The sequence below is a fragment of the Nyctibius grandis genome, chromosome 4 (assembly GCF_013368605.1).
Source record: "Nyctibius grandis isolate bNycGra1 chromosome 4, bNycGra1.pri, whole genome shotgun sequence".
Classification (NCBI taxonomy): domain Eukaryota; kingdom Metazoa; phylum Chordata; class Aves; order Nyctibiiformes; family Nyctibiidae; genus Nyctibius; species Nyctibius grandis.
The window spans coordinates 10,670,117-10,683,588 of NC_090661.1; the positions used below are offsets into that span (position 1 = coordinate 10,670,117).

Below are 13,472 nucleotides of genomic sequence, written 5' to 3' on the forward strand. Positions count from 1 at the left end.
TCCGACTGCAAGGCAAGCTTCACCCACAAATTAAATACAGTTACTGCTGAACCTTGCTGCATCGCCCATTTGGGACCTGGAACCAACTCCCTTTTCTGGGCAATGGTGGCTGCTGAGTGCCCGTCACCTTGCAAGCGGCAGGGAAGGTGCAGCAATATTTTCTTTTTAAATAAAAGCTTTGCAGGTATGTCTGAAAGCTAAGAAAATATATAAGAACATATTTAAATCAGCATGCAGAAGGACAGACAGATTGGATGAGAACTCTGCAAAACTGGGGTATTTTGTTCTTTGTTATCGCAACAGCATCATTTCTTATCGCACGCCAGGCACCGCACAGAGCCGCTAGGAAGGTTTTGGACCGCAGCAAGAGGCTGTGCTTGGTCCTCACCCCACTTCTGGGTGCTGCAATTCAAGAGGAGGAGGAGGCCTGAAGGAGAGGGGTGAGGATGGCCACGAGCCCAGCAAACAGTGCTTAGACAAGAACCTGGAGAAAATTGTAAGCATTAGTCTAAAGAGGAGAAGACCGAGTGAAGCTACCTGAGCAGCCTTCATATGTGCAAAAGGCTTCTATAGGAAATAAGGAAACAAACTCTCCTCATTCCCGGGAGCCACTGGGACAGCCCGTGGAACAGCAAGCGCAATGAGGCACCTGAGCTGATCACAGAGGCCAATTTTGGCATCCTCTTCCTTAAATGTAATTAAAAATACACCACACAAACATGTGTGGAACAGCACACGTTGTGACCTTGCCTCTGGGCAGAAGAAGGACCGTTTGAGGTGATTATTAGTCCTTTCTTCAATAATCATGGGATTTCTTTCATCTCTAAAGGCCAGACTGTAGGGAACAGGCACTTTCGGGCCTTCTGATATGACCACATTCCCACCACCATAAATAAGTGTGCCACCATCCCACTCAGCCTGTTGTTAATGCAAACAATACTGCTAACCTAATTCATAGATTTATTGTGATGATTAATAGCTCTACCTTAAAAAAAGAGGAGCTTATGCCGTGAGAAGTCCTGTTGGTGTGGCAGGAGAAAGCTATTTTGTGTTTATACACCACTGCCTTGTAGAAAGTAAAGGTTTATGGTAACAGCCCACAGCACAGCCCTGGAGGCAGGAGGAAGAAGAGCTAAAGGAAAGGCTGCAGACAGCATAAAGCCAGGCTAAATGCCATAAGGGTAGTGCTTGCCAGCCCTGCAGCCCTGTTTCACCCAGACCAAACCAGGGGCAGTGAGGATGGGACTACAGCTCCAGGGGCATTGATCTCTCAGTAGGCTGAATCAGAGTGGCCTTAAATTTCACCACTAACACATACTTTTTAAGTGTCTTTCAAGATGGGTCAAACATTTTTATATATATATTTTTATATATATATAAAAGTACAAATATATGAAGTCTTTGATAGTTGAGATCCCATGCGGATTGGGAGATACCACACTGAGACTGGGCAGAGCTCCAGAAAAAAAGGACATGCCATTAACATGGATAGATATATTTCTGTTTTACAGAGCAAAACATTTATTTTCTTTGGCTAGCAAGGAGGTAAGTGTGATGGTACAAGGCTTCTCCTCTGATCTCTGCTTGACAGGTGGTCATTATTCACAAGTACCTAACGCCTGAACTGCAAAGCTGTGTCACCGCGCTGGTCATTTTCCCCATCTCACTGAGTGCCCCGCAGCCAGCTCAGCAGTGACATTTGTCACTTGCTATTTCTCGTCACCCCTTTTTAGGCAGGGGCTGGACTGATAGAGCAGCGCAAGGCAAACAGTGTCCAAGCTGCTGGAGCAGCGGCAGGCTGACCTCGGAGCCGCTGACATCAGCCGCCCCAGTGACAGACGCGGCATCACCCCTCGTGCCATGTCCCACTGGCAGGGAACCAGGGGCCTTGCTGTCCAGGCACAGGGGCTGCAGCAGGGGTGGGAGCTGATCCCTCAGATCAGAGGGATTAGCTGACTCTCATCCCTGCCCGCGCGCCATGGGGGCACCACGAGCCGGAGGGTGTTAGCGAGGGATACACGCACACGCTCCACAGTGGGGTCTGTCGGACAGGGAGGGAACCCTTCCCCGAGGTCCCCGTCCCCTGTGAGAGAGGAACCACGGAGAAGTTCATCCTTCCCCAGAGGAACACCCAGACCCACGCTGCAGCGCACAAACGCCATTCAAAACCACTGCAGGGAACAGCAGAAAGTTGCATTTGTAGAAGTGTTGCTCTCTACAAGCTATATGCAACACCACAAATAGGTGTTTAAAGGACATCAAGAATTTGAATGAGCTTCCTTACAGAGCAATAGCTCCGTGTTTCAACAGTTGGCTTTAGGCTTGCTTTATTTTTTCTTTTTTTTCCTCCCCCTCTTTTTAGTTCTCAGTAAGGAAAACTGCTTTACTCAGGAGATACCAATCTAATCTTTAGACAAAATGAACTCCCACAGAATCCTGCCCAGAAAGCCAATATATTCTTATTTTTACACAGAAATCAGGCTGCTTCTGACAGCTCCTCAAGGATCCTCAAATTTCAGATTTCTTAGGACTAGGCATGCCCTCAAACGCCCCAAGAGAGGCCCCAGGGTGTGGAGCTGCGTGATGATGCCCAAGGTGGGAGACGACCGCGTCACAGGATGCACCTTTTGCCACAACACACCCACTGCCCTAATCCCTGAACCAACATTTTTTCATTTTTTTGGTACATGAACAGCTGAACCTGGGCTGATCAGGGCAATGTGTTTCTTTCTGATTCAGGCCCCTGTGTGGGATGTGAATGTTTGAAGATTTCCTGCAAAGTGAGTCATGTGTCTGGGCGATTTATGGCTGCTGTAAAGAACAATTGCTATTCTGAGCAGTTTTTCTTCCCTGCCCGCCCCCCCAGTTACACATACATTCAGTACTATAGTTGTTATATTTTTTTTCCTTAGTGTTCCAGAGAAAACCAAGCTGCTCTTATAGGTTTTTTTATAGGCTTACTTGTATTTTAAAATACCTGCTTGCATCACTGGTGACCATGACTCGGATAGCGAGAAGGTTGCGCTCAGTCATCTCCTCCTCAGGGATGACCCTCACGGTGGCCCACTCGGGGGAAGGGGGTGAGAACCAGCTCTCCAAGTCACGGCAGTCAGGGATGCTCTTTGCCTTCTTTGGGGAGGTAGGCTCGTCAGCCATGGGCAAGCAGCGGTCTGGGAAAGCACAAAGGTGATAGTGGGGTGTTAGGGGAGGAAGGAGTCTGTGGGGGAAGACTTCATCCCCATGTTTGGGTGGTCCTTGGCCACCGCCAGCAGTTTCTGTCCCGTGCTGTCCCCGTGGGTGCAGGTGAGCTGCACGCAGTAACAGCCCAGCATGGTGAGAGCATCCCTCCACCCAGTACAGCCATGCTGGGGTTTGTCAGTTTGGGTGCTAAGAGAAGGAAACTCTAAGGGCAGCCTCAACTTTTGCAGCTGCAGGTCCTTGTTCTGCTTGGTGGGACGGCCATCAGGCTGGGTGGCTGGTGGCAGTGGTAACAAAGACATGTGCCAGCCACACAAATAGGGATTTACGGTCTCTTTTCAGGACCCTGATGTACGTGTGTGTGTGGCATGAGGCAGATGGACGAATCTTGCTTGGGTGGCTAAAACTGCAGCCTTTTATTGCAAGTTCAGGTTAATTTAGGACAGCAGGAGTGAGCAAAATAAACACAGGTTCTTCAGAAGGTTATTTTGAGTGTGCGCAGCAATACAGACACCGATTTAGGAAAAGTAGAAGCACACAGCAGTTAAACAGCATGATCCCTGAACTTTGCATTCAGGCAGGAGGAATAAAGAATAAAGCCAAGTTTCCTTCATTCATCCCAGGTGATACAGATGGAGCCAAAGGCAGGAGATTATCTCTCCCTATGAAATCCTTAATTTCTGAGCAACTTCATTTACCCACAACCTCCTCCACAAGCAAATACAAATGTATCAGCAGCGCAAGTTCCCCCAGGGCTCAGTGCAGAGGAGACAAATGACAAGCTCTGGGAGAGTGGCTTTGCTCGGTTCACCTCCCATGTGTGGTGCTTTCTCCACATTTAATTCAACACTGTTGCTTCTAATTTATACCTGTACAGTGGGAAAAAATCCAACCTGGGACATGGCTTATTTTCTCATGTATTAGAGCAAACTATCTAGTAAACATCAATTAAACTCTTTAACTTGCAGCTCCTCCATTTATTGCAGGAGCACACTCACCCCTGTCCATCCTCCACCTTGCAAGGGTTTTTAACTCGAATGCCAAGCACTTGCATGGGTTGAATGGAGAAAACAAACCTGACGGAAGCAAGAGTGCTACAAGCAAATCCCAGACGCATCAGGAGGATTATATACCCCCCAGAGCCCGAGAGCTGGCCCACGGGACCCTCAGGGGCAGCAACTCCCCACCTGCAGTCCCTCACACACGGCCGTTTGCTCACACCCGAGAGGCAGCGGGCACAGGGCACTGCTACTCCTGGGAACAGACACAGCAGGTACTGCAGGTGCACGACCCACACCGCACTGAGCTCTAACCCCATCACGGATCGCTCGGTCGTTATTTTTTAGTAGTTTTACCGATTACACTTTTCCCAAGCAGCACAGAGCATTGCACTTTTCAAAAAGCTGTGGTGAGCTCTGGTTTTTCACCCTTCATAAAAGTCCAATGTATTTTCTTGGGCTTGAAAACTTCTCAAGATTTCACGGCTCACAGAGTTTTGTGTGGGTTTCTTTTTTAAATACTTCTACTTCTATGTACAGGAAGCCAATGAGGAAGGAGGAGCGGCTCGCTGCTTCTCCAGAGCGGGATGCTCCATGTGAAAACACATCTCAGGCTCTATGTCCAGCTCAACAGCACCACAGCAGCCACATGTTTCTTGACCACAGAGATTTCATTTCCTTTGGGAGATGGAGAAAATTCGTCCCTCTCTGATTTTTATGTCTGACTTCTACTTTGGCCCAGCCAGGCCACCCACCCCAAAGCCGCTCATGGGCAGCACACAGCAAGCCTGGCAGCGTTCGGGTGGCAGCATGGAAGTCCATGGGTCAGCAGGGCACGGCTGCCCGCAGCGGGGCATAGCTGCCCTTCCTCGCACGGGGCATGAAACTCTCCTGGGCATGGCCTCCTCTCTCCCAGAGCTGGTCTGGACCATGATGTGGCACCTCTACTCTCCCAAAGTGAAGTGGAAAGCAGTATAGTAAGCCAATTGGTAAAACCCAAGTCCTTCAACTCAACTTTCTCCTTCAAAGATGCTGCATTTTATATGAAAATCAGAGCAAGCAAAACCAAACAAAGTTTACGGCTCAGTCTAGAAACTTTGTACCCATGCTGGCAATCAGCACTGCCTGAGGTCACTGCAAGTGGCTGTTGAAGAAAAGCAGTTTTGCCGTTTGCTTGCACGCTCTGTACGTGTTCCCTCCCCATCCCGCGCACTAATGCTTTCCCCACCACGCTAACAGGAAAGAGGAGAAAACATGTTTATGACTAACAGACACAGCTGGAGACCATCGAAACCCACAGACAGCCAGACTACCTAAAACAATTCCCAGCGTGGTTCCTGAATGCGAACAGATTTCAAGTCAACAAGTCCCTCTGCAATAGCCCATTACACATCCAGTTTATAAATCATTATAGACATAATAATCAGAGCTGGGGAAGGACCTCAGGATGTCATCCAGGCCACCGGATGACAGTGATGGATGGCACTGTCATCTCTCTCTGAAGAGTTACATTTCTGCGCTTGCTTTCTCTTTTTTTTTTTTTGTTTCTCTTTTTAAATTTTTTTGGTACCACAGTATTCCTCCTTCTTGAATTCTGCACCTAGAAGCTGACCCTCTCAGGAATCTCTTAGACAGCTGAATCCTTTCTGAGCAAGGTAAGTTTGCATTCACAGTGACACTAATCAGGCTTAAGATCAGTATTAGCATCCACCCTGATCTAGTGAATGGTGTCCCTGCACATGGCAAGGGGGTTGGACTAGATGATCTTTAAGGGTCCCTTAAAGGTCCCTTCTAACTCAAACCACTCTATGATTAGGAAGCAAACCCACTCCTTACTAACATATTTAATCAATATTTGTATTGTGGGATATAAAGTTGAATAAACTACATTGCACTCAGCTGCATAAGAGCAGAAAGAAACTGGACCGCCTTGGTGTTTCAGGGTGTGGGACACCCACGTGTGCACACTAACTCAAACACCAGGTTACAAGTTCTGCAGGACATTTGAAAAAAATTAAGTTAGTATTGCTGTTCCTCATCAGAGGGCTGCACCTTGGGCAACAGGCTTAAACAAAAGGCAAAGATGACCTAGACACCCAAGCGTCAGTGGTTTTTGTAGGCTCTGATGACATTACACAATTCGTCTCTCCTAAAAAGCAGCGCTGGCAGCACTGCTGGGACCAGCCCTGGCCGCAGCGACAGACCGAAACCCTGACCCCGCACGCAGGTGCTGCATGGCGCAGTGAAACACAGCCCAGTGGAGCACCGCGGGGTCCCATGACAGATTTCGATCCCCAAGAACAAGAGGGGTATGGACCAAATACAGAGAGCAGGGACAAGCTGCTGCTGGATTCATGTAAACACGGTGGAGGAAGAGCGTGGCCAAGTCCACCAGAAGCCCAGAGGCTCCGCAGGCCTGGAGTCCACCTGGCAGTTACTACCTGCCCCTCCACAGCAACGCAAACAAATCCCATCGGCCATCAGCTGCAAGACCCCACCGCTGGCCATCACTGCCAGTAATTTTAAGAGTATCAAAAAGGAGAAACGTGAAAATGATCTGATACAAACAAGGAACTGAAAAAGAAAGGTGGTACTTCTTTAAAGCTCTTATTTTGCACAAAAAGATAAGAAGGGCTGTCTGAACTAACTTCTCCTGAAGCAGCCCAAAGGCTGAGTACTTACAGAAGGGTGAGGCATGCATTCATGATCCTGAACATACAGAAGGCATTCCAGCTGGGAGCCTCGCAGCTCTCGGTGCGTCCTGGAGGGCCACCTGTCCTCGCAGCACCGGCAGCCAAGTCCTCAGTGAGATGTCGGCACAGTGATGCTGAGTGGGAGGACACTGATTTTTTGGAAATCTGACTTCAGGGTGTAAACCAGGCTCTAAGCCTCAGTGCCCTGATTCCCATCACACTGCATGTCAGGGGTTAAGCACCTCAGAGTGGTACCTCTGGTGCCATTGCAATTAACTCTGGTTGCACACCAAGCTGGCTGATAAACGGTCCCTCTTAGAAGAGGCAGACAAAGCCTTGCTGGAGGTTGAGCTGTGCTCAGGCAGGGGATAAGCCTGAGCTGTTCGGCACTTCTGGGCACATGCAGCAGCCCCTCCTACCCCCCTTGCTCTCTGGGGAAACTCAAGCTCTTGCAGAAGGATTGAGGTAGACATTCAGCTCCTAAATCCAGGGCAGCAATTACCACATAAGCCCTGAGACACCTGATTTTGCTAGTGCTTAAGTCCCTTCGTAAGCCTGTGCCTAGCTATACTTACTATGTTATCCTGCTTCTTCACTAGAAGACACAAGAACGGCCTTATTGCCATTCCCAAAGGGGAAGGGGCATGTGGGCGACCAAGCCACCCGCCTGGGATTACCCAGGCAGCCCGTGATGCTGCAGGCACCTACGGGGCCAGCTGGCACTCTTGCTCCGCATCAGGTTTCCTCCCCAGCACAGGAGATTTTCTATTAGAAGCTCAGAGACTGACTCAGAGGGATTGAACTTTCTAAGATAAACACACACAATGTAAAAGCTAGAGAGGCATCCGGCCTGCGGGACAGCAAAGGGCACAGCCCCGCTTCCTGCTGATGCAAACTGGTGCCGTGCCACTGACCTCCATTACCAGAGAACTCAGCTGAGGGGCAACAGTCACTCAAAATAGCATGCACGTAAGATCTTCACTTCTGTCATGCTCACTTCAGGTTTCCCACTATGTCTCAGCACGCTAAAGACCTCCAGCAGTGAGTGGGCCTACTCTGTAGTCACAGTTTGGACTGGAGTCCTCCCTACTCACCCTTTGCCAAAACGTTCAAATAATTCCCAGGGGGGCAAGACAAGCCCTGCAGAGGGAAGGCATTAATCTTAGGTCACAGTCAGCCAACCAGATCCATCATGCAAGTATGACAGCAGGGACAGGCAGCACACGCCACAAGTATCTCGCAGCACGCTGCTGGTCAGTTAAAGTGGAAATGTCCTAACAACAACTGACTTGCATTTTTTAGGTGCTAAAGTTTCCTAAGCCAGTCAGTATGAGTAAGGCAGGGAGCTAATGTGCTAATTGCCAAATCCTCCATGTCCTTTGGTGCTTTCCCGCACACGTCCGAAGGGCAGCGAGCAGGCAGGGCAGCCCTCCCGGCTCTGCTCAGCAAGGAGCAGCCAGTCCTCCACAGCCTGCGCAGCCCAGTGTTACGCTGTCTGTTTTATAACTGCACTTACACAACCGTAACTTGCTGTCTGAAGGTCTGGTGAGATTAAGAGAAAAAGTTTTCCATTCCTTAAGTTCTTGTTAACCTCCTCCTTACTTTGGAGGGGGCTTCTGGTGATTCTTTCTCATCCATCACACTGCCCCAGAGCTTTGTTTTGGCCACACCATTGCCTTTTGCATTAATCTCCCGATTCTCCTCTCCCCCGCCAAGCACACTGTGCCTTGTCTCATTTATCCCCTGCCTCCCAGTTGCCTTTCCCCAACAGCCCTTCTCAGGTGATGTCCCAGCAGGCTCCTGGGTGCTCCTTCCCTTCTCTTCCAGCTCCAAACCTCAACAGCCCTCACTCAGCTCCAGGCTGGCTCTGGGATTGAGCTGGGCAGTGTCTGGGGTCAGGGACATCTTGCTGGCTCCACAGCAGGTGGACCTGGCCCGAGGCGAGGGCTTGGAGGGGCCCTGCTCACCAAAGCAACAAGAACAGCTCTGCAGTACCATGAAACCAGCCTCACGCTTCCTCTTCCTAAACCGTGTGACAAAACCGTAGGTCCCAAATGGAAAGCGGAGCCTGGCTGGGTTGAAGCAGGCCGGTCGGTGGCTGCACCGCACCGCCAGGCACAGGGCCAGCAGGAGGGGCTGAGGCTGTTCTCACCCTCGTCAGCCCGCGCGCACCGAACACACGACGAAGGGCACGCTGCACCGTGGCGTGGTGTGGCTGACCGGCCTTTAGAGCACACACTGCCTGCCCGGCCAAAGGGAGTTTATTCGCTTTACTACCAGACTGCAGCCCAGCAGGACAAAAGGGCTGGGATTTTTCCCCCCACTTCAAGAAAAATCTGAGTTTCTGCTCAGGTGGTTTGGGTTCTGTTCCTCAGTAAATTACTTTCCTGAACAACATAAACAAGTGACTCTAGAGGAATTTTCCAACAGATCCAGAAACCCAAATCCTACTGAATTTGGGAAAACCTCTGTATTAACCTCTCTATCCTCTGCTGTCCTTGTTCACAACAGCAATACTAATGCCTCCTCCTTTCCCTGCTTTGCCACGGTTGCTGACACAAAGTGCAACTTGAGGCTTTAGGAAGTCGTCCCTTACACAGAGTTACAGCTAGAAAAAACAATGCACAGATCTCAGGCCCTTTAATATGCAAAAAATTTTGCAATGCATTTTATAACACAGAGCAATGCTCAAAATACTGGTGCAGTCATGTCAGCAGCTGCAGTTCTGTTCAGTGAATAACCCCGGGGCAGGGACGGCCAATCTCGGTGGCTTGGGGCCCTGGGGCAGCAGCATTTCCACACACAAGCTCTACCGTCCATCTCTTCAGTGCAAGTGTCACTCCTCAGTCTGAGCACTCCTGATCGGAGCCATTGACTGACTTGCACTGAGAGCAAATAGCACGGCTTTAGGTTTTTGGGGGGTTTGGGTGTTTTTATGCAAGCAGTGGAGCTTAGCTGCCTTCAGTTATTTAAACAGCAGCAATTCAGTCAGTGATTCCAACAGAACAATCCTCTATTCATCTGCCCCTCCCACTCAAACACGATGAAAAATTTGGATAAACAATTTCTCCTTTGTATTTCAAAACCCACCTCATCCTCCTCGCACAGGGAGAGGAACAACCGTTTTCCTTAGAGGGAAAGGATTTAGCTAAACCACCTGGTAACTGAGAAGTATCCCTAAAGCTTCATCTGCAGGGTCAGTGCTCACCCGAAGGTCAGGGCTGTCCGAAACTTGCTCCAACGTACGGGCTTGGCCAACAGCCCCTGCAGACCCCCCACACAGATGCAAATCTCCTTCCAGTAAACCACACTTTTATTCTCCAGTAAGTGTCACACCACGTTTTCTCAATTCAATATTCTTCCACTTACCAAGAGTGCCAGCTCACTCTTGCATTTGAAAGACAGCAATTTTTGTGCCATCACTGTCTCAAAGGAGTCAGAGATGCAGCCAGTGAGAGCCAAAGACATTGCAAGATCTCTGCAACATTCTGGGAGGCTTTACAAAACTTAGAGGTGTATGGTTAAGGAGTACAAATGCTCAGTTCTTTCCCCACAGCACCAATAATCCAAACAGCATGATCATTTACTCACTAGAGGTAATTGGCGAGAACATTTGGACAGCAAGACCATCTTCAGCCAGTTAGTGGCTTCTGGGTGGACTTGCAGGAACTCATCCAGCAGAGACCATGGCTGAGGCAGACTGCCCACTCAGGGGAAGTTTGTACTAAGGAGCAGAGAAGGCAACAAAGCCACCCAAGCCTTTGGGATGACACGGAAGGTCCTGAGCTGGGCTGCCAGCCTGCACCCAGAGCCCCAGCCCTTCAAAATCCTTCATCCCGCTTTAGGGGAGGACGGGCTGTACGAAGATGCTCCCATCTCAGCTCTGCTGCCAAGCAGGAGCTGGGCAGGGCTCATACCTTGGTGGGGGCCTGTTTGGAACCGATTATCAAATCCGAGAAATAAACTGTAGTTTGTTTATGGCTTGGCAAAGTAGCAGCTCTAATCAGGAATATAACGATGGGTTTTGGAGGTCCCTGCATATACAAGTCCAGCAGCAGCCCTCCTGCAGGAGTTCTGAAGAGACCTTTCCCTTCACCTCTCTGGGGACGCTCTCCCTGGGTGAGCCCTGCAGAAAGCACCCAGGCTCAAGCAGCTTCATACTAGCAAAAAGCATGCAAATTCAGTGTGGGTCTTCTGCTCACTGAAAGGTCATTGCAATTGTGATCCTCTCAATGACAGGCTTCTAAAATTCACACGCTTACAGAATAACACCCAATGATGATCCACCATAACCTAAGACGTATTTTTGCCTTTTTTTAAATTACTTTTTGTGACAGCATCCTCAGTGGTCTGGATGCACTTCAGCATCTAACACCGCCTTCAAGCAGCACTGCTCTCCTGCAAAGGCTCTGTGCCCAGCAGGAATGGGCAAGGAGGGAGGATGGCAGCGAGACCATGTGCACAGTGCCGAGACCCAACACCGCAGCGGGGACAGCCCCACAAGTCATCGTGAGGCCCAGAAACAAGGATGGAGAAATCTCTCAGCATGAGGGATCAGGGACTCGGGGATCTCAAGCGCTTTTGTGAATACCTCGGTTTGCTGTCCTCCCTCAGGTACGAGGGCAAGGCTGACAGCCAAGCACAGCAGCGGGGAGGTCTGTCTTGTTTGCAATACACTGCGTACTACAGACATGAGTACGTGAATATCCTTTAAGCCCTGAAAGCTTGCAATTACTTTTGTTAGTCATTTTCTCCTGTAGTGATTTTAAGGCAGTTTATACCCATGGAAATACAGGGCAGGTCTCCCCCACAGCTACCAGACGCCTGTGCTGGTTTTTGCTTCAAGCCGGACAGGAGCAGGGCGGCTGCACAGGCCCGTCGGCCTTGCGCTGGAAGAGAGCAAACCCCTCCCGGCACTGCAGGGACCCAGGGAGGGTTTGCACGGGGCCCTGAGCTGCGCAGACCCAAATCCAGGACTGACACTGTCTTACTGTCTCGGCACCACTGTGTGCTGCCTGGCGCGGCCCGGCCGTGACAGCTCTACTAGGCTGCTCTGCCCAACAGCTCCAGTCTCAGAGCTGTTTACTGCCCCTCCGTGACTAACAAACTGCGAAGTGTGGTCTACCAGGGAGCAAGCTCCCTCTGCTACCGCAGAACAGATAAATGCATTGTCACATCCCTCCTCCTGGACCCAGAGGCTTCGCCAACACATCAGCCCAATTTAACGAGGGAAAGGTGCCAAGGTACACGCCGGAGCCTCATGCACACTGTGCCAACTCAGCGCTGCGCAGAGAGGCACTGAAACCCATTTCCATGTTACGTGGTGCAATTACAACGGGTTTTGCTTAGTTGATGAAAACACCACAGTCCCGTGATGGTCCCTGGCATGGGTCCCCTTCAGAAACCTGCCTGGGAGCAGCATGCTGCTGCACATGTGGCAACTGATATGTCCTTTTCAAAGGAGCTTAGCGTCCATCCACCCAGGGCTTCGCAGATGGCTCTCGGCACCCTTCTATGATTACCATTTTTAAGGCGCTGATTGCTCCAGCATCTGAGTGCCCCACCAACAGAGCCAGGGCCAACAAACAGACGTAAGCAGGAGATGTTATTCATACTGGCGAGTCCCATTTGACAAGGCAGCCTGACTTTCCGCACGGGCTGCTGCTCCTGAGTCATCTGCCAGAGCGGCGTCAGGCAAATCACATTACTCTGACCCGACAAGGAGATGACAAGGGCTCGGGAACCAGCCAAATTTGGGCAGAGCCAAGCCCCCGTTGGGGGCAGCTGGGCCAGGTCATCCTTTTCCCCCCCCACCTCGCCTGGGACAGGCAGAGCACGCACTGCCCACAACAGTACAAAGCCTGAGCTCTGCCAAACAGCATCTCCCTCCCCACCAGGCGCGCTGGGCCAGGCGCCTCGGACACCAGCTGGCTCGGGGCAGCTGCGTTTGATCAGCTTTGCTCGGGAGCGGCTGCTCTGCACGTGCCTCTGCCCATCTTGGACAAAAATGGTCAAAGATGCTCCACTGAAAAATCCCCAACCACGCCAGCGGCAGCAGCCTCCTCATCAAGTCAACGCCGCCGTGCCATAAGCAGCCAGAAGCATTCACATTTATCCTCCCTCCTCCTCTTCAGCTGGTTTTAAGTTATGAGAGGGGAATTCATTTTTAAGCAAGGCACTGAGAGCTCATTTCTTGACTGAGTTCAGACCAAACGGGAGCCCCGCACAAGCAGAAAGCAGGGGTGAGCCTTGCTGAGCCAACCAAAGTATGAAAGCTTAAACTAATACAAACCCAAAGAACATCCCTGAAGGCAGATGAAAAACAGAAACAGAGACAGGAAACAACAAATTTTGAAATTATATCAACCTTTCTGCTTTGGGCCACAACCCACCCAGCATACTGGTGGTCAGGAAGAAAGTTTTTGCTGGGAGGCTGGTCCAGAAAATGCCCCCAAGAGCACCCTGATCTGCCCGGCTTGGGGGTCCCCCCAACCCAAGCACAAGGTCTGGTGGCTGACCAGGTGCAGACCCCCCGGCTGGGCCCTCAGAGAGGGTAAGCAGGTTCATACCTGCTGCTGGCAGT

At 50.5% G+C, this 13,472-nt stretch overlaps 1 protein-coding gene across 1 annotated transcript in view; it reads right to left on the reverse strand.

Annotated features, from left to right (window-relative positions):
* MICAL2 (microtubule associated monooxygenase, calponin and LIM domain containing 2) overlaps window positions 1–13,472 on the reverse strand; it is a 152,623-nt gene that overhangs the window by 30,892 nt on the left and 108,259 nt on the right. Inside the window, 1 exon segment of the mRNA XM_068398565.1 lies at window positions 2,978–3,170. Within this exon segment, the coding sequence (XP_068254666.1) occupies window positions 2,978–3,170 (193 nt within the window).